The 20,761-nt window shown below is 40.7% G+C and overlaps 1 protein-coding gene across 5 annotated transcripts in view; it reads left to right on the top strand.

Moving 5' to 3' along the window:
• Positions 1–2,213: 2,213 nt before the first annotated feature.
• Positions 2,214–20,761, top strand: part of Ppp1r12a (protein phosphatase 1 regulatory subunit 12A) — a 111,362-nt gene continuing 92,814 nt past the window's right edge. For 4 of the 5 annotated variants that reach the window (XM_075954609.1, XM_075954607.1, XM_075954606.1 and 1 more), the window contains exon 1: positions 2,215–2,703. In XM_075954609.1, coding sequence (XP_075810724.1) covers positions 2,467–2,703 — 237 coding nt within the window. In that variant the 5' untranslated portion in view covers positions 2,215–2,466. Of the gene's footprint in view, positions 2,704–20,761 lie in introns of all 5 variants that reach the window. The other variant, XM_075954610.1, reaches the window with a different exon arrangement.

The raw sequence follows: 20,761 nt of genomic DNA, 5'->3' as shown, positions 1-20,761 counted from the left end.
CTGTATGTGCTAATAAAAATTTATGCTCATCTTAAGTTAACTATAGGTCTTCAGTGTATATACACACATTATATATACAGGGTATATATGTTTATCACACACATATACATATCATATATATGTATATACACACACATAATGTGTACATATGTGTGTGTGTGTGTCTGTGTATGTATTCTAAAAAGACAGAGCAGGTAGCAATTGGAAGAGCTACCTGACCTTAAAAGTTATGAAGAAAAGCTAAACTCCATAAAGTTTGGACAAGTAAACAGCCCAAGGTTTGAGGTTTCTGCTTAATTTTCTTTAATTGACATATTTGGGGAATTGGACTTAATTCTGTTTTTTAATAAACTACTGTTTAGTTATTGTATTATTTTCAATTACTGAAATAAGTGCTTGGATCAGAAACGCCATACCTCCCATCGAATCCCTCTTGCCCAAGGGAAAATTTGAGATACCAACATATAGTCCAAGACCACTTTTAAGAACCAATAAATAGACCAGAACGTTCTTAGAAAACAAGGAAAAATCGTTTTTTCTAGGGAGACAGAGGAGCTGACAGGGCTGTCCTTAATTCCTTTCTTTTATTATGAGGGCTGTGTTCCATTACAGAGGGATTTTATATTTCAGCGTTAGGAAAATTCACGACCCAACACTATTATTACCATTGTTATATGAAGGTCTGATGCTACGATCCTTGGCACATTTTATGAAGACACCATGGTGTATTTCATGTGTGGCACACTTGTTTTGTGTTTCAAAGGGAGTATTTTTATCCTATCTTAGATTCTATTGCGATTCCTAAAATTGAAATTCAGACTATTCTATAAAGAAGGTGATTTCCTAAGCAGATTTTACTTAATTATTCTAATGTAATCTACCAGAAGGGCAACATGCTGAGAATAAGAAAATAAGTCTTCACGGTTGTAAGCCTGGCACTGGGGCGGGGGGGGGGGGGGGGGGGGGAGGACAGAGATGGGCAGCCCCCGCAAGTCTGATCTATAATTGAAACTGTTTTCTGTTGTAGGGGGATCTCAGTCTCAAGACTGAAGACTCTAGAGGACCCCAAAACATTCAATGGTAGGGGTTTATGGCTTATTTTGGACCTAAAAGTGTGGGTGGGTGGGTGCGAGAGTGCTTCTGTGGAAAAGGCAGAGTTAAAACCCCTTTATATAATGTTTTTTTTACAGCATGTGAATTTACGAAACAAGTTCAAAGAAATCCTATTTATTGTCTGTTCAGTGCCCAGGGAAGTCACGACTTACTAGACAGGTATTCGATAAATATTGGTCGAATTAACGGCCTTCATCCACACATTCCTTTTGAATTCTAGACGCAGCCGGGTCTTTACTCCATAGAAAGCAATGGAGCTGGAACCATAAATCCCTTAAAAGGTCAGGACCAGTTAACAAGGCTGAGCTAACCTCCTGGGCAGTGCCACACAGGCTGAAAGCCACGAAGGAAGAGGAATCAGAACAGGCTTAAGAGACAGAAAAAACAAAACAACAATAACAAGCACGTCTAAGGGGAAAGACATTTCTACTGTGGGTGTTAGCAGGAAGCGACCGCAATTACCGTAGGTCATCATCCCCCTGTCAGTCAGTAGGCGAGCACCTCGGTCACCGCCACCCGGGCCCTAGGGACGACTCACACCCCACTTTTTTTTAAAAACAAAACAAAACAAAACAAAAAAAAAAACGCTCTCCAGCAAGACTGCGCCGCCCGGGTTCCCCCGAGTTGCTCGGAAAGAGCACCCCCAGAGCCACCTAAGGCTCGACCTGGGTCCACTCGGTTCAAATCACGCAGCCAATAGGAAAACCCTCCGCCCTGGGCCGACGGCGTCGCGCGGGCCGGACGAGCCCCGGAGGCAGGTCAAAACCCCGGGACCGCCTCTCCCGGCCGACCGGCGGGCCTCCAAGAGCCCCGGGTCCCGCAGGACAACCTTTCCTTCCCGGTCTCCTCCCTCCCTTTCCAGGATCGTCCCAGCCCCCGGCAGTCCCAGCCACACCCGCTTCCCTCCGGTGGCGCCCCCGCCGCGCTCGGCAGCCGCGCTCTTCCTGGGCCGGGCAGGAGGGGCGGGGGAAAGAGGGGAGGGGGGAAAAAAGGCGGAGCGCGCATGCGCACAGGCCGCAGGGCGCCTCCCCGGCCGCGATCTCGCGAAGTTACGCTCAGCCGGGCCGCGGCTGACGGACGGGCGGGCGGGCGGACAAGCAGGCGGGCGGGCGGGCCGTGCCGGGGGGCGGGAGGGCGTCTGTGGGAGGAAGAGAGGTCCAGCTCTGCCGGGCTCGCCCCAGTGCTCTGTGGGATACTGGAAGTCTCGAGCGTCTCCTCCCCGGCTCGCAGCTCGGCTCCGGGCGGCTCGGTGGCCGCCACGGTCGCACACCCCCCGCGTCCCCTCGCCTCTCCCTCGCCGCCGCCCCCTTCCCCCCCGCTCGCGATAAGAAGAGCCGGCGGCAGGAGAGGGGGATGAAGATGGCGGACGCGAAGCAGAAGCGGAACGAGCAGCTGAAGCGCTGGATCGGCTCGGAGACGGACCTCGAGCCGCCGGTGGTGAAGCGCCAGAAGACCAAGGTGAAGTTCGACGATGGCGCCGTCTTCCTGGCCGCCTGCTCCAGCGGCGACACGGACGAGGTCCTCAAGCTGCTGCACCGAGGCGCCGACATCAATTACGCCAATGTGGACGGACTCACCGCCCTGCACCAGGTCTGTGCGCGCCCGCCGCTTGCACTCCGACCCCCACCCCCACCACCCCACGCCCGGGCCTCTCCGGTCGCCGGTCCTGAAGGCCCCGGGGTGGTGGTGGCGGGAGCCTCCCTGCTGCGGGTGAGGGGGCGGCTCCGGCGGGGGAGGCTGGCCGCGGGGCTCCAGGCCCCCTTCGGACCCCCGCTTGCCGGTGCAGTTGGGAGCTGGCTGATTTCCTAGGCGCGGGACAAGATGGGGCTGTGGGCTTCTGGGAGAAGTGGGGGACCCCAGGGCTATTTGTGGACATGTGTCTGGGACTCTGGGTCAGGACGAGCAGGAGTGTGTAATGGGTTGTGCCGAGGCCCGGTGTCACTGATCCACTGTAGCGGGGGAGGGTGGTTGAAAGCCACTAACAGGGATCGGTAACTTGGGCAGAGGGACCCCCTTGGGCCTGGAGGTGGACATGGGCTTTGGTGTACTTTTTCGGAGTTGATTACCAATGATGACGATAATAATAGTAATCAAGAGCCGGAGCCGGGTGCCCTGAGCGAACGATTTCCTGTTTTCTCCTTTATTACTCTTGGTCACTGGGGAGGGGAAAACGGGGTGTAATTAGCTGATCTGCAGTGGCTGAAAGAGAGGGGCTGGTAGGGTATCGGCTAGGGAAGCCTTCCCAAGTGGGCTTGCCCACCTCTTCTATGATTGCTGGTCTCGAAGAGTTTGTCGCAGTGTCACAGATCCCCGAGCCCTGGCTCCCGAGTGTGCACCGGGACTAGAAAGAGAAGAATAAACACTCTACAAAGACACTTGCCAAACTTTACTTTTCCTTTTGGGGCTGGGGGGTAAAAAAATAGAAAGCTAATCCCAATCTTTTCTCAAAATGGATGCTTTGTGCATGTTAAAGTTTTATAGTAGTCCGATTGGGATCTCTCGGTGTTAGCCAAATAAGGAGAAACTATTGGCAATCCAGAGATAATGTTGCCTTTGCCTTTAACAAGCCAAAAGCAACAAAACCCTTAGAGTCCTGCTCGAAAAGCAAGGTTTTAAGTGCTGGTAATAGGTGCCATGGCATAGATTCTTTCTATTTTCATTTTAAGCAACTTGGAATTACTAGAAAATTAACAATGAAAAAGGCTTTTCTTAAGGCTTTCTCGAACTCGTCTTGGTTGTGTGGGAAATCAGCTTCAGTTTGAATAATACTGTGGTAAAAACTCGTTTGGGTGTTTGGAGCTTAAGGCTTCACACTTTGTATCGGAACTTTAGAGTTTGTGACTCTTAACTTTACACCTTTTAGAACGACGTGGTATATTTTCCTTATATTGCTTCCTGCTTTAGTAAGTGATGACCATGTTAAGTTTCATTTAATCAAATTCGCATATCACACTTGGCATTAAGCCTTTGTTTACAAAGCTGACTGGAAGGGTTGAAATGACTGACAATTGGCAGGACAGATCTGGAATTCAGAATGGCCCCCAGTGAAAAATACGGCCTGGTTTCTCTCATGTGGTGCAAACCTCATTTGCTTAAAGCATAGTGTAACTAAAGAACAGAAAACACGGTCTTGAGAAGGAAAGCAACTTTGGCATTAAAAATTGTAATTGTATAAAATGGAAGAAAAATCTTAAGAGTTTTCTTTCAAATGTCCCTGCAAGTTTTAATGTGAGATTGTTTCTGAAACACAGTTACTGTTTGTCAGAATGCTTGGATAATGGTTCCTATCAGTAAATCTTCTGAAACTGCTAAGTAGAACGTAAAGTTGCTTCTCTGTGGAGAATTGTATTGGCTTGGAGAAGAAGGCAGTTCCCACATTTTTTTAAAATATTGCAATAGTGATTTCGACAGGAGAAAACACATGGAATTGGCTTTTAAGGACTTGTGTTTCACTTCTTTTAAGAGGCTGGATTTACAGATAACTTCTGGACTAACTGAATCCGGTGCTTTGTTTGGTGAATGTACATACAGTCTTTATTGAGAATTTTGTTAGAGTTGGCAAGCACACGAGAAAGTTTCGGAGTTTAGGCCATTTGCATAGCTGATTTGGTGACCCGTCCTTGAATATTTTAATACTCCAAAGACCATAAAATAACTGAAATATTTGACCAGCCTAGCCTCTCTGGAGTCTGTTCACATATTCGCTCACCTTTTTAGTTTGGCAGGAGAAAAGCTGCGGTACTTCCCAGCCCACGGCTACACTAACTCTGGCCTTTTCCTTACCTTTCTGATGGAAGTGGTTGGCGGTTTAAGGTATAGATATCGGTCGGATGAGCTCTCATTGAAAGCAATGAAAGAAACTCCGCTGCTGTTGTTTATCTCTTTGGTATAGAAATGCCTGCTGTGCGGAGAGAAGGCAAGCCTCTGTCCTAGTCCCTGGAGTAGCCTTCGTCTTTCAGGTGTAGGATATGGTTGTCTGACTTTTTGTCTAGACCCGAGGTCTAGATGCAGTTATTCACCTGCAGAACTTTATTTACAGTGTGCGATTATACCTGTATTTTAGCGTGCTTCGTGAACAGTTTCAAGATCTGTTGGGTTATGTATAAGATGCCCTATCCCGGGTCCTTACTGATACGCCTAAAATGCAGGAGTGTCAGTTTGTAGTTTAGCTTTTTTGTTTTAACCACAAAATCTTAACTTTTTCTCTATGCCAGTGGTTTTCAAGTCAATTTCCAGTTTCTATTCTTGTAGAACATTCTTGCTCAACTTTCTGTTATAAAATGAATTATACCTATATATTGTAATTTTAATCAAAAGTATATATCGTTAAGTAGGCGTGTCTATTCCGATCTGTTTATTTACCATAGGTTGACAGCGACTTTGTTTTCACAAAACATTTCTTTAAGGGACTCTTCCTGTTCAGAAAACTTTTTGGTAATTGAGTTATACTCTGTTTTTGTCACTTCTTTACTTATTTTTTCATGTCTTGACATTATATGGAATCCTTTTTATGCAGTCTGAATATTCAGCCTTAGTTTTAGGTCATCATGAATTTCAGATGAAAATGCAGACTAAAACCCCGATCCTCACTAAGCACGACTTTTCATTGACGCCTCTATTTCTGTTAATGATGTCAGCAATCTCAAGATAAATTTGAACATTTTCGTCATAGTTTACTCTTGCTCCCAGTGTACATATGTCCAGGCAGTCACCTGTCCTTCACAATTACCTTCAAATTAATTTGTTTCCTTGCTAGTTTGAGTATCAAGCTGTTCCATGCACTTACATTTTTATCCTGGTATTATAGGAACAGTTTGTCTTCTCATCTTTATATGTGCATGTATGTATGTATGTATGTATGTGTGTGTGTGTGTATGGTTTAGTCCAGGATGCATACCGATTTCAGATACTCTAACAGCGCTCTGTTGTGCCTGTCCTCTTACTATAGGTTTGAAACATTGTCATTAGCCTATGCTTAGTAACTGAAATTGGTGAACGTTTTCATTGGGACTGTATCTTTACATTTTTTTTCAATGCTTTTAGTCATCTCTTTTCCTCTACTAGACTATGCTTCCTTTCTATACCAACCCACATTAGTTTTCTTCAAGGTTCCATCCAGCTGCCGACTAGAAGGGCTCTTTCTTTGTATAACTGTGGTAGCAGAGACATGCCCTCTTCTAACGGACGCCTTGTACTTAGGTTCTGCCCATCTTTGTTATTAAAGCACTTCTTACTGGGTAGTATTTGGAAGCTTGTTTCTCCAAACTTAAAGAATCAGGACCCGATATGTTTCCAGGGACTGACTCACTAAAAATTTTTATTGACTTGTATGCTGTATTTCTTTTCGTGACTAAGTCTTATGGTTGGTTATTCGTATACTGTGAGCTATATATTTGAAGCCTGCATATCCAGATTTTAGAACATTGGTTCAATATTATAAAATTTGTTTTTATGAAAAACTTTGTAATGGATGTTTGGTACATTTCTTTTAATTGAGATTTAAAGTATTTCTAAGTATGCTCCCTTTCTATTAAGAAGTCCAAAACCAGCCTCAAATTTGGTTGAGTGGTAGAAAATACATTCAGTTGAACCATAAAAAACTAAGGCAAAGCCGGGCAGTGGTGGCGCACGCCTTTAATCCCAGCACTCGGGAGGCAAGGCAGGTGGATCTCTATGGGTTCGAGGCCAGCCTGGTCTACAAAGCGACTTCTCAGGAGACAGGACAGGCTCCAAAACTACACATAGAAACCCTGTCTTCAAGAAAAAAAGAAAAAAGAAGAAGCTGAGGTAGATTCTATAGTGAAATCCAAGGTTAGACTGTAATTTTACAGTAATGCCCCCCTGTTTCCAACTAGACAGACTTGTTGATAAGCTTACTATTAAATCATTCTGCTCTTAAACGCAAATTTTATCAACTTGTAAAGGATCCATTGAAAGCTTCTGTGTAAAATGTCGGACAGGTGTAGTGCAGTTTTCCTTAAGAAGCAAAGTGTTAGAATACTAGAAGCAGTTGATTTTTAACTGCTTGTCGTGTAATAGTTCAAGTGTTATATACGTGTTTTAAGCTGAATACATTTATAGTTTTGTAACCTTTTCCTCTTCTATTTTTTTAATGAAATGTTGGGTTTTGGATCAATTATAAAAAGTATTAAAATTTCTGTTAAAAATGTACATGAAGCCAAGTGGTAGTGGCACACGCCTTTAATTTCAGCGCTCGGGAGACAGGTGGACCTTCGTGAGTTCCAGGCCAGCCTGGTCTACAAGAGCTAGTGCCAGGACAGGCTCCAAAGCTACACAGAGAAACCCTGTCTCGAAAAACAAAACAACAACAAAAAATATACATGAAATCATTTTTCTGCATGCTTTCCTTTAGAAAGGCTATTCTACCTTATGCTGATGGCTCAATAAACTTTTTATTGAAATCCTCCAAAATCCATTTTTAAAATGTATTAAGCAAGTTGCCAAGCCCAGACCGGTCCCTTCCTTCACAGAAGTAAATGGACAATGTAGCCTTATATGGGGTGTGCTGGTGCAGGCCAGCGCCTACACTGCTGCTGTGAGAGCGCTCTCTGCACTTGCTGGCTCTCTGCTTCCTGGCAGCAGTTCTGTGGTCTGACTTTGAAGTGTCACAACCAAGACTATCTTTCCTGGGCTTTAGCTCCAGTGTGATTGCAAGCTGTGACTGAGCATTTTCTAGCATAGCCAGGTAGGAGCACTGGGCAGAAGAGCAGGGGAAGCTTTCGTCAGTTCTCTTACCATGTTCTCTTCAGTAAGAGAAACACGTTCAGAGTCCAGATGATCTTGAAGAAAGAAAGGGCTTTTAGAAACCTTAATAGGCGTAAAGACAAAACATTATTAGATTGCTACTGTAGTAATAAATACCTCCTAAAGGTGCTGTTCTCATTGCTTTAGAGTCTGTTTAATAAGAGCCGTCTTTTATTATACCTTTCTCTTGAAAGTTTGCTGGTTTCCATAATCACAGTGAAGAGATGTGGAGAGCTCTAGGAGTTCCTGTAAGTTTACTTTGTTAGGTTGCATGTCCAGTAGCCATGACTTACCAGTGTCTTAGAAACAGTGTAACTGTAATTCTCACAGCTTCCCTCCTGTCCTCTAGGTCGTCAGCATGAGGAATGGCAGAACTGGAATGCTAAAGCAGCTCCGAGTCCAGAGCCCAAGCTTTAGTCTAGGTACCCACTTTCTAAAACAGAAACAAACAAAACAAGGTTTTTCTCTCTGTGTGTATTCCTGCCTGTCCCGGAGTTCACTGTGTAGATGAGATGGGCCTCAAACTCACAGAGATCCTCTTGCCTCTGCCTCCTGAGTGCTCGGGTTAAAGGTGTGCCACCATGCCCAGTACCCTATTTTAAGTCTGAAGAAGAAACTCTTAAATCATTTTTGTGGTTGTATTGAATAGTATTTGAGAGTTTTCCCTGCACAGGTACATTTTTTTAAAAACCTACTTTTGTTTCAAAGAACGTTTGAGATCTTTTGATGGTACTTAAAATGCAATAGTAATATATTTAAAATTAATCTAGAATTCAAAATTGCTCTAAATTTTAGGACTTGCCAAGATTGTTTTGCTGATCATTAATTAAAGAATACCTGATCGTGTGACTCTTTGTTTTTTTTTATAATTTACGAAGGAAATTACTACAAAATACTCCTTTTTTCCAGAATATAGAATTAGTTTTTCTTTTCATTTTTCTTCTAGTAGCAATTTTATTACTACATTTAGTATGTACTTATTTCAGTGATTTTTATACCTAACTGTACATTCTGTTCTTGGAGACAAACTGCAGGCAAACTCATATCTGAGATACTAAAGACAATCTCAGCTAGACCTGGCTACATAAGCCTTTTATCCTCTGGAAGGCAGAGGCAGGCGGACCTCTGTGTTTCAAGATAGCCAGGAATACATAGTGAGGTCCTGTGGTCAAAAGAAAAAATAATCTCAGCTTGTCATCACTATGCAGCAGAATTTCTTCAATTTACTTTGTAGACTGTGATCATTATATTTTGGGCCAGGAGATGGGATATTACACAAAATGCTAATGTAGCTTCTGAGCTATGAAAATGACTTTTACTTTTACTCCTGCTTGATTTGCCTCTTGTTAATAGGAACATCAAGTTATGTATTCCATGAAATAATTTACAAAGTGTAGCCAAATTGCCGTTCAGGTCTCAACTTGAAAAGAATAATTTTTTTTATTTTGATAAAAATATGAAATATGATTTCTTTATTGCCCGTTATTGATTCTCTGGATTTTATTTACATGAACATCTTTATTTCAGTAACTAAAAATACATCTTTTTTTTTCCTTTGCTCCATCAGGGAATTTAAAACAAGTAGTTAGATCACCTGGTAGCGTTATCATTTTATAAAGTAGTGGAATATTTTAACAAAGAAGGATGTCATATCAAAATAAAGGGCAGTTGAGATTCACTTGTCAATCTAGTAAATTATCAAGAGATTGACACAGGTGTTCTTTGTGCTTTGGTGAAAGTACATTTGCAGCCAAGGCTGACCAGACCCATGACTATGCTATGTGTTCTGCTTTTACCAGGGCATGGTAGTACATGCTGTGGCATTCTGTATCATCAGAGTTTAAGCGCTGCAGCTCTTGGATACTTAATAGGAAACAAGAAGGAATTTATCTGAAGGGATTGGGGAAATGGGTGAAAGCCTTTGGGACCATTGGTTCCGTATTCCTGCTTCCATAAGTCTTTGTGCTTCTTGTTATCCTGTGGAGTGTATCTCCCAGCTTATTTTTAGTAAGGCACAGCTCAAAGCACAGAGTGTGAGAGATGAGAGAGGTCTTGATCACTGGAGTACACAGTGATTCTCTGCCCTTTCTAAACCATATTTTTAGCATTCATATATTACCTGTTATTAAAAGTGTATCTTACCTTCAGACAAAATAGAAAATTCCTTTACATAGATATTTTTAATTTTTCTTTGTCTGCATTTTAATTCAGTAGGTGTACAATTGGTATCTTTGTTTTTTTTAAAAAAAAAACCTAAATATTGCAATTTTAACAGTAGAATTAATAGAAATGAACTGATAAGTTGTCTAGGCAGCTATGACAGTATTTATAGTATTCGACATATACAGAGGCACATACCTTTAACCCCAACACTTGGGAGGCAGAGGAGGCCTATCTCTGGGGAGTTAGAGGCCAGCTTGGTATACACAGTGAGTCCCAGGACAGGCAGAGCTACAGGTGGAGCCTGTGCCTCAAATGAATGAATGAATGAATGAATGAATGAATAGATTTATGTTTAAGTGGATATTACTACTGTAAAATAATCTGTATTTTAGACTTACTTCAAAATAGAATATATTGCTGATTATGAAAACAGGTCTAATTTTGCCAAGTTTGTGTAATTTATTTTAAAAGTGAATATCTTTAAACAAATCCTTGGTATTCATTTAGGAAAGGGTTCCTTGGTAGCACACAATAAAAGCAGTACCTTCACTGTAGCGATGCTAATTAGAGACTCTTTGCTGAATGTTTTCATTGTGGATCCCTCATACACACAATTTTCTGACCTCACTTGTGTTTTGGTTGCTTATCTTTCCATTGTTGTGCTGGCTAGCCATAAAAGGCAGGCGTCACTTATGTCTTACTGCCCTCCGTGCCTGCTTGACTCAGATGTTCTCAGGGGTGGAGACATTCCACATTGTCATGTGTCATATAGGCATTTCTGAAATGACATTCACTAGAACCATGGAAAGCAGTGAAAGCATTTCTCAGCTGTCACCTTTTTAGTAATCTAAGTATGCTATGTGCATCGAGAGAGTCCATGGAGAGAGCTTTACCTAATAGAAAGCTCTAGCTTGACTATTACCTCATATTGACTTGGTTGTGTTTTGGATTAATGTAGTCTCCTAAAAGAATTCAAGACTGTACAAGCTCTTGCTTTCTACAGTATTAGATAATACAAAGGAGATTGGATTTGATGAGGTGTGAATTAATGCTTTCTTCAAGTTTGGTAGCCATATAGGAAAGTATTTCTTCATGAACTAATTGTTGAAATACCCAAGTATGCATGCACATTCATGAATTATCCTTATATTGAGGGTTTATGTTTATAATATTTATATAAAAGAATATAATAAGTACATAAGATAATTTTGAAGGCTATGTATCAAGATTATTTTAGATGGAAATATCTGTGCTTTGGAACATTTGTAGACCTCCTGGAGCATCAGCTTTAGGACCCTTTTATGGATGTCCTCTCTATTAAAATATATCCAGGAAAGTTACATTTTGGAAATGCTGATTACTTGTAGTTGTATCTGGTGCATAGGTAGATTGTGATAATAAGCATGGTATCATTAATAAATAGCATGGGTTTTCTACAAAGCTTATTTTAAAATATTACTTGAGAATTTCATACATGCATAAGGTGTTTTGATCAAATGCGTTTCTCCATTTCTTTCATCTCCTCCTTTATCCCATCCCTATTCCTTCTCAATTTCATATGTTCTACTTTTGAAACCCACCAAGTCTGCTCAGTGTTGCCAATATAGGTGTGGTGGCCTCATCCCTAAACACCCCCAATTCTCTTTTTTCAAGCCACTGCCAGTTGTCAGTAGCTCTTCAGCTAGAAGTGGGACCTGGTGACCCCCCTCCCTCATCCACCAACAAACCTTTGTCTGGATTGATCTTGTACGGGCCATGTGCATGCAGTGTAGCTTCCATGAGTTCATGTGTGCCACTGGCATGTCATAGCGTGAAGACACTGTCTCAGCATAGTCAGCCACTCCTTCTGGTGCTTAGGATCTTTTCCCCTCCTCTTCTGAGCCTTGGGAGGAGGGAATGTGATAGATGTCCCACCATAGTCTCTCTGCACCTTGACCTGCTGTGGGATTCTCTATGAATTGCCATCTTTGCAAAAGGAGGGGTGAAAGGTGCGTTCATCTATGGGTGAAAAGGTAAGTTGTTAGGAAGCTGTTAATTATGTCCGCTCAGCAGGATGAGAATACTGGGTTCTTCCTCAGGCCCATGACCTATCTAACCATGGATTCCTGGCACTGTTATGGTACCAGGCATGAGTTCTACCTTGGGGAACAGACTACAAGCTTACTTTTAATTAGAACATGATCATAAAGAGGCTCTCTGAAATTTCAGTTGACTCTTTGCACATTTTTGACACTGAGTATAAGTTGTTTCAGAATTTCTCTTTAGTGAACCTAGTATACTTTGTTTGTGTTCTAGGTTTTCCATGACAAGTCATTGTTACACCTGACAGTTTGAATATTTGTGTATTTATGTTTTTGTTCCTAACAAAAGTTTTGATGCTGCTGTATCCAGACTTGGATGCTGTATTTTGTTATACGCATGTTAATTAATCTGTGTAATTTTTCTCAAAATTTTTGAACAATTCATGTTCAGCAATTTCTGTATCCTTCCGAAGTACATTGGGCCGGCCACACAACAGCACAGCATCTGTCTTTTCCTTGAAAATGTCTCTTGTAGCTTTATCCCTTTAGCCAGCGTTTTCACAGTCTAATCTCAGTGCATTTACCTTAGGTATGAAAAGCTGTAAGTAATTATTAAGATTTCAATGCTTTCTGTGCTTTGTTTTTGTTGTTTACTTTTGAGACAGGGTTTCATGTAGTTCAGGCTAGCCTTGAAATCCTGATCCTCTTGCCTCAGACTCTATCTTCTTTTTATTTCTTAACATTGTTTATATTTATGCTTATTATATATGCATATTATTGCAAATAGAAATGCCTCGTTAATTAAAACTTCATAGAAAAAAAATAGAAGATGTTTAGTGCTAATCAAAGGACCAGGGTTGAAAATAGCCCCTTAAAAATCTACTAAACTCACTTTAAAAACAAGTATGTGATTACCTATAAATAGGATTGTACTTAGTTTCCTAGTATATAATCTATTTTTAAGATTATACATAACCTTTGTTCATTAGTGTTGACACACAGTTTGCCTTTAATGGCTTTATGGAATTTCACTTTGTGTGTCTAAAATTATTTTTCTAATTTAATGAATGTTTATTATCTTTTCCACGTTTTCATGATGTAACATGCAAATCTACATGTTCATCTTAATTTGTTGTATTCTGTGAATTGCTTCCAAAAAATGTCACCTAAAATTTTGTATTTTGTTCAGAACATATGAATTTATAAATTGCTTCCCAGAAATGCCACCTAAATTTTGTTTTGCTCAAATGTTGTGTTGCTTTTGTACTTGTTTATAGAAGACATTTTTCAGTGAAGCTTCTCATATGAAATATAGAAAACTGACCTTGAACAGACTACAAGATGACACATCTGTTAAACTCGTGAGATGATGTCATCCTCCATAAGTCACCCAAAGGAAAATTATTTTATTGTTTCGCTACTTTATGTGAATGTGTAAAATTTGTTGTATTCACTGAGAGAAGTAGTTGGAAAAGAAACAGGAGGAAAGTATTCTTCCTCACCCACCTCCTTTTTTCCTATTGGTATGAATATGTATGTGTATGTATGCATGTGTGTGTGTGTCTGTGTGTGTGAGAGAGAGAGGAAGGAAGGAAGGAAGGAAGGAAGGAAGGAAGGAAGGAAGGAAGGAAGGAAGGAAGGAAGGAAGGAAGAAAGGAAGGAAGGAAGGACGGACGGACGAACATGGGCATACACATACTTCGTGTTAGAAGTCCAAGGACAGCTTTGAATGTTGGTGTTTACCTTCTACCTTTTTTTGGGTGGAGACTCTTGTTTTCCCAGTGAACACACCAAGCTAATTAAATCCCTGTGAGTTTCTAGGGATTCTTTTGTTTCTGCCTTCAGGTCCTCTTAGGAAGGAACAGTGTGGTATTTCAGAGGCTCATGTTACGTATCTGAGTTGCTCTTCTAGAGGACCAGAGTTCAGTTCCCAAGGTCTACTTGGGAACTCAGAGCTGTCTGTAACTCCACTCCCAGGGTTCCTTTCTGGTCTCTACAGGCCCCAGGCAAACATTCATTCAGGCAAAACATCCATACAAATAAAAACAAATTAACAATTAATTTAAAAAGAAGTACATCATTTTTTAAAGGATTTAATTTGATGTTTTAGAAGTTTGCAGTGTATGTTATTAAAATGTTTACCTAGCCTATATTTGTATAATGCCATTATCCACATAAATTAGAGGTTAACTTTTTCATGCAACAAATATTTAGATCATCATGTTTGACACTTTACTAATCATATAGTGTCCAGTGTGCTTTTGATTGACATTGTTAACAAATTATAACAGTTCAGTAACTGAAAAGGTGCAGGATTAGATTATTCTTTTCGAGAAGGACTTAGACCAGAATATCAAAAAACTATTTGAGTAATAAATTTATAAGTTTATTTGATTTATGTCATAACCTATTTCCTCTGGTTCTTCTCAGAGTTCTTGTTCATTTTCTTTCTGATGTGCTTTTTAAGGACAAGTGTTCCTAAGACTCTTGTGCCTCTTTTTCTTTCTTTCATTGCTGTAGCTCAGCTGTTTCCAGAAAATCTGAGCTCCTTTTTACATTATCCGTATCTTTTTTAGCATCGTCATTCTTCAGCTTACAAAGCTAGAACTTTGATGGCCATCTTCTGTTTTCTCTTCTTCACCTCCTCCATACAGTTATCTTCCCCAGCAGTTTCAGGCCTGCAGTATAGTCTGTTCCAATCTTAGTTAGGGTTTCTCTGGCTATGATAAACATCATTACCAAAAGATAAGAGAGGAGAGTAACTGTTTGACCTTCCGTTTGCTATATTGTCACTTAGTAAAGCCAGGACAGGGACCTGGAAACACAAACTGCAGCAGAAGCCATAGAGAAATGCTGCTTTTTTTCTTGCTCAGTTGACTTTCTTACAACACCCAGCACCACCTGCCCAAAGGTCATTCTATCCACATTGGCATGGGCCCTCTCACATTTATTTACCACTAATTAAGACATGTAGCACAGGCTAGCCTATAGGCCAGCTCCTCAGTTAGAGGGTTCTTCCCCTAGCTTTTGTCAAGTGATAGAAAACTAGCCAGCACAGTTCCAGAGGCTCTTAAGTACTCGAAGAGATGTATTTTTTGTAAAATAAATTCTAACAGTACTTTCTAATGAAATGAAGTTGCTTAGGCTTCAGGAAAATACAAGTCAAACCCACAGTGTGAAACCCATTTCACAGCCTCTAGGATGGCAGTGATAAAAACGGATAGGAACATGCTGACTAGATATGTGCAAGTTGGAACCCTCCTGCACTGTTGGCAGTAATGTAAAACATGTAGCCACTTTTTTAATTATTAAAATTTTATTTATTTGTATAAGAGATTATGTAAAGACTGGAGCCTGCATGAAGGGAATAATTTTGTCTCTGTCTGTTGTGGGTTCTGGGAATCAAACTCAAGTTAGCAGGCTTGCATCTTTCCCACTGAGCCATCTTCAGCAGCTCCACTTTTAAAACAATCTCATTTCTCTATATGGCTTAGCAGTGTGTGTGTATACAGTATGTATATATATATGCATATAGTATAATATATATTCTAGAATTCTATCTTGGTAAATGATTTTATTTTAAAGCAAAAATGTTTTTACTACTAAGAATTAAGGCATTGACAATTCTAACAATTCTAAACCTTAGACTAAACGTGGCATTATTCGGTGTAGTTAATAACAAACAAGCTGGCCTGTGTTGCCTTGGTACGGCTTGCTGTTTGCTAGAGTGTATAGGTAAGCATATGAGCAGTGCTGGATTTCTATCCGTCATGTGTAATGACCTGGAGTTGTTGTACTCCAGCGTGTTGTGAAGGCTTGTGGAGGCACATCCACACTAGAGTCGGGGCACCCCACATTGTAAATGAGAGCAGTGTTTGGGACAGTCCTTCAGAGACAGAGAACAGCCTATGCAGAGACCTGGTGGTGAACAGAAGTGAACAGTGTACCAAGGAAAGAAGGCCAGAAGCAATGGAATAATTTTCAAAGCCGACTAATCTAAGAACTAACTAAAGCTAGCAAACTTATAGCAATTGGGTTAGGAAATAGATTGCTTAAAGATATAGTTGAGACAAGGAATTGATAGGTACTAAAAGTAGTAGATTGTCCTGACAGATTTGTGTCAAAGATTTGTGTGGCCTGTATTCTGATGTGGTTTGCGTGTAAATGAGGGTTCCATATCATGTGGTTTCTGCTTGTCTAAAGAGGGGAGTATGAAAAAGAAGTGACAGGTGAGTGAGACCAGTGTTGTAAAGGGTACATGGTTGGACTAGTGGAGATGAGCATTACATATGTTCCTAGCTATATGCTATATATTGAATTGGGGGAGAGAAGTTGTACTTAGTCTATTCTCTGAGGCCTTTTCTGTCTGCTGGAAATTTGATAACCAAATAAAACAAAGTTCTAGAAAAACCACAAGAATCCATATGCTTAAAATAAATGCTCTCTCTTTAACTCTTCCTGTACATTTCAGTTCTGGGATATCTTCTGAGTGCTGCGAGGTGTTGGGAGCAGGTGTTTGGGGATGTGGCTTGAGTGCATGCAGAAGTGTGGGAAGAGTGGTGGAGTGTGGTGACGTCAGGTCCTTCAGCTGAGAGGATGCACTGGGAAAGTGAGCTCAGAGGCGAGGAGGCGGGCCAAGAGGACAGTGCTGGGAGCATGGTAGGTTTTCTTGAGAATCATACACTTAGGAATTTCTCCAACTGCATGCAGCTTCCCTCAGCTTCTAAGTTTACTCAGTAGTGCTTTCAGGGAAGAGAAACATTTCCTAAGGAAAAAAGCTAGGTAGGCTTTTCTTATGTGTAATATGTTGGTATGATTTTGTTCAGAATATTACTAGGCATGCTTTTGTTTTCTAAAGTTTTTCTTTTGACATTTTAATTTTTTGTTACACAGGTAATGAGGAAAACAGCTCTTAAACAGAATCTTGTGGGCTGTTTTAACCTGCAGTAAGTTCATTAGTCTTATTTCAACTTAAGTGGACCAGGAAGTAGTTATCTTATTGAATTCTGACTTTTAATATGTAGTTTTCTCTTTTCTACCTACCTTTGACGTTTAATCGTGTGTGTATGTGTGTGTGTGTGTAATGTGTGTGACATGAACTGATGGTTTTTAAGTTGCCCTTTCTAAAAACACTTTAATGTAAAAATACTACTTGAAAGAGACAATATGTATGTTATACCGTCTGGAGACAAGGCATTTGTGTAGGATATAAATGTGGAAATCACTTTAGCTGGTTAACAGTGATTGAAATAGACATTTTAAATTATGCCATCTTTGAATGTTTTTTTAAAATAGTTTCTCTTGTTTGGACAACGGAAAACATCTGGTAATATTTTGAGTATTAACTATAGATACTTGGACATAACTGAATATTGGTTTGCTAGTTTGTTAAGGGTTGGTGTTGATGGTATGTGCTTGTTTCTGTATTGCACACTTCTCTTCACCCTCTATTTCCTGGGGGAAAGAATTGGTAATGTGATAGACACCTCAATAGAGTTTGTAAGTGATTTTTTTTTTTTGGAAGATCGCATTAGGTATATTTTGTAGCTATTGGCAAGTGGACCCTGAAGGTTCAGAGCAAGGTGATTACTAAGAAAATGCACATTCTTTTCAGAGGACACCATATTTTCAAAGACATCATTTGGACTCCAGCAGTTTGGACAGTTCCAGCAGGAAAGATGTAGACAAAGAAAAAAGTCCAGAAGGCAATTTTTATACAGTGAACTTTTTTACTTTGTAAACTATGAATATAAAAAGTATTTGGTGATGAAGATCCACTTTAAGAATTAGTTGGAAAATGGCCACAAACTTCTTAAAATTTTTGGGAATATTATGCCCAGAATGATATGAATAGTTGGGAAATATTTTTGAAGCTGGCGAAAGAAAATGCTGGCTGAGTTCAGGTCCTGAGTTCAGATCCCCATGTGGCAGCTTGGTGCAGCCCTGGCACAGGGGAGGCAGGGACCCAAGGTCTTACAGCCAGCCCAGCCCGTAGACTCCCGGTTCCAGGGAAAGATTTTGTCTTGAAAATCAGGTAGAAAGCTACTGGACTGTTGAAGAAGAAATTCTGTGTCAACTTCTGGCCTCCACACATATGTGTGCACAACATATGAACATGTATACAGCACACACACAAAGACTGTGAAAGAATGATGTTAAAATCCACAAAAGAGATTGTGAGAGAGCCCGTCACTGAGAGCCTGAGCAGTTGGTGGTTGATGGAAGGTTGCCGTTCTCTCCAGTGGTGCTCTTCTAACAGATTTTCTACACTCTAGACAGGTAACCCCATCTTTGCTCGTGCAAGCAACCACTGATTAAGCTCAGTGGGTCCTACTCCAGAGGGACATAAAAAGTAGGGGAGAAGGGCTTCATCAAGAGAGGGAGAGAGTCAGGATAATAAAGGGTAAAGATGGTGAAATTCATTACATATGTGTATAAAATTGCCAAAGAATAAAAAATAAGTTACAAAGTAGAGCAAGAATAGGAAGAAGGCAATAGAATGGCATTTATATGTATAATTTTATATGTATATTTATTTTAAATGGCTTATAAATTCTAATATCCATTGTAATGGTAATTTTGGAAGAAATTTTATTCGTTACTAGATGTTCATTTGAGGTTTTTTTTTTTTTAAAAAAAAACAAGTTTTGTTGACTTTTGTTTGTTTTTGAAACAGGTAGCTTTGGAACCTGTCTTGGAAGTAGCTCTTGTAGACCGGGCTGGCCTCTTTTATATTTGTGTGTGTGTGTGTTTATGCCACAGCGCACCTTTAGAAGTTGGAGGACAGCTGTGGGAGTGGGTTCTCTTCTTCCATTGTGTGGGTTCTAAGGGTCTAAGTTGTGGCTTAGGGGTAAGTGACTTTACCCACAGAGCCATCTCACCAGTCTGTCTTGACAAGATTTGTAAATTCAAATGAGGAGAATATTGCCAACTAAGTATGGTTTGAGATCTAGTACAGGATTTGGGTAAATTCATATTGCCTTTGTGGTTAACATGACTAAGGTCTGTCACAGCTAATAGCCAGGCCCAGGTGGACTAGCACCTGGCTGACTCACTGTGGTATGTTAGTCTGTTGATGGGTGGTTGGGTGTCAATCCAGACTCCTTGCTTCTTCCTTTTGACCCTGTCCTCGCTGGCATATTAGTCAGCACAGCTTATATATAAAAGCATATAGAAGTGGGTTGGGATTTTTTTTTGTTTTTTTGGTGTTTTTTTTTTTTTTATTTTTCGAGACAGGGTTTCCCTGTGGCTTTGGTTCCTGTCCTGGAACTAGCTCTTGTAGACCAGGCTGGCCTCGAACTCACAGAAATCTGCCTGCCTCTGCCTCCCGAGTGCTGGGATTAAAGGCGTGCGCCACCACCGCCCGGCCAGAAGTGGGTTTTAATAATAAGATAAAGATGATGGTATTGACATAAAATTGCATTTCTAGATTGCCATATGTAGGTTGAAATCCTAGAACAGACATGAGAAGCAAGTATGTGCAGAGATGGAGGCTAGCCCTGGTTGCCTTTCCTTTATTGCTTTCCACCTTAATTTTTGAGACAGTCTCTCTAAATCCAGAAGTCACTGCTTAACTAAACTAGATAACCAGTGAGCTCTGGGCGACCTGTTGGCACAGTCTTTTTAAGACAGCTCATATAGAGCCTTTCTCATTCTATAAACTTTTCTGCTTAACCTCACCTGGGATAAATAGATTTGTCAGTGTAAAAAGTTATTATTTTTTTATTTTTATGAACGTGGTATTGAAGCTAGACTTCATTTGAGTTGTCAAGTTTTCGATTATAACAGGTTCTTGCATTCTTAAACAAATGGGAAAATTGATATCTGCATCTTTAGAGGGACCTGCTTAAAATAATGGATAATAGACAATTGCCTATTAATGTTTGTGTGTATCACAAATGTGTACATGTTGTTGAAGGCAGTTGCATTCGTTTCCATCCCTTGTGTAAGGATTATTTCATTATCCCAGTGAACAGAGTGAGGTACATTGTGACGATTGTATTGCGGAGCTGAGATATGAACGTAGGGATTAAATACTACTGGACTTAGATTTTTCTGTAGTGGCTCTCGACTATTTGAACCAGATTCTATCACTGTGGTAACCTCAGGAATCCCTGGGGCTTAATTATAGACAGTTGATAGGCCAGAGTTGGTCCGTTATCTCCTGAAACTGAACCAAAGAGCTCTTGAAGAAACTGCTGAACGGAGCCAGAGGACTCTCAAGGCACACCTTGTTCTGTGCTGTCCTGGAACCTCTTAGTTTATGCTGTTAGGTGGTACTGGACAAGAACTAGGGGGTCCTTTGCTGTACAGTTAGTTTTTATAATAGCCCTGCTTCTCCCTTTAACCTCAACAGTGTTAACACACAACGATCAAAGTGCAGCATAGAACCAACAAGGCATAGGCTCTGCTAATACGTTTCTGTTCCCAGAGGATACGGTGTAGGCTGTAGGGAAAGTGCCCTTTCGCTTCCAATGTATGGGGCTCTGTACCTGCTTTCCGCTAACATTTGCTTTTACGTTCTATCAGTTTTTCCATTACTAAAGCTTGGTTGTTATTTTTGGATGATCTGATTCCAAGTTTAGAACTTCTACGTTTTACGTGACTGGGGATGACAGGGAGATAAAAACAAAATCTAGACAGCAAGAAAAGCAAGCAGTTCTGAGTTTCGGCAAAAAAAAAAAATCATAAGCTTTTTT

The sequence above is a fragment of the Microtus pennsylvanicus genome, chromosome 20 (genome assembly GCF_037038515.1).
Source record: "Microtus pennsylvanicus isolate mMicPen1 chromosome 20, mMicPen1.hap1, whole genome shotgun sequence".
NCBI lineage: Eukaryota > Metazoa > Chordata > Mammalia > Rodentia > Cricetidae > Microtus > Microtus pennsylvanicus.
The sequence above is the reverse complement of the archived record's forward strand: the minus strand, read 5'-3'. Positions and strand labels throughout refer to the sequence as shown.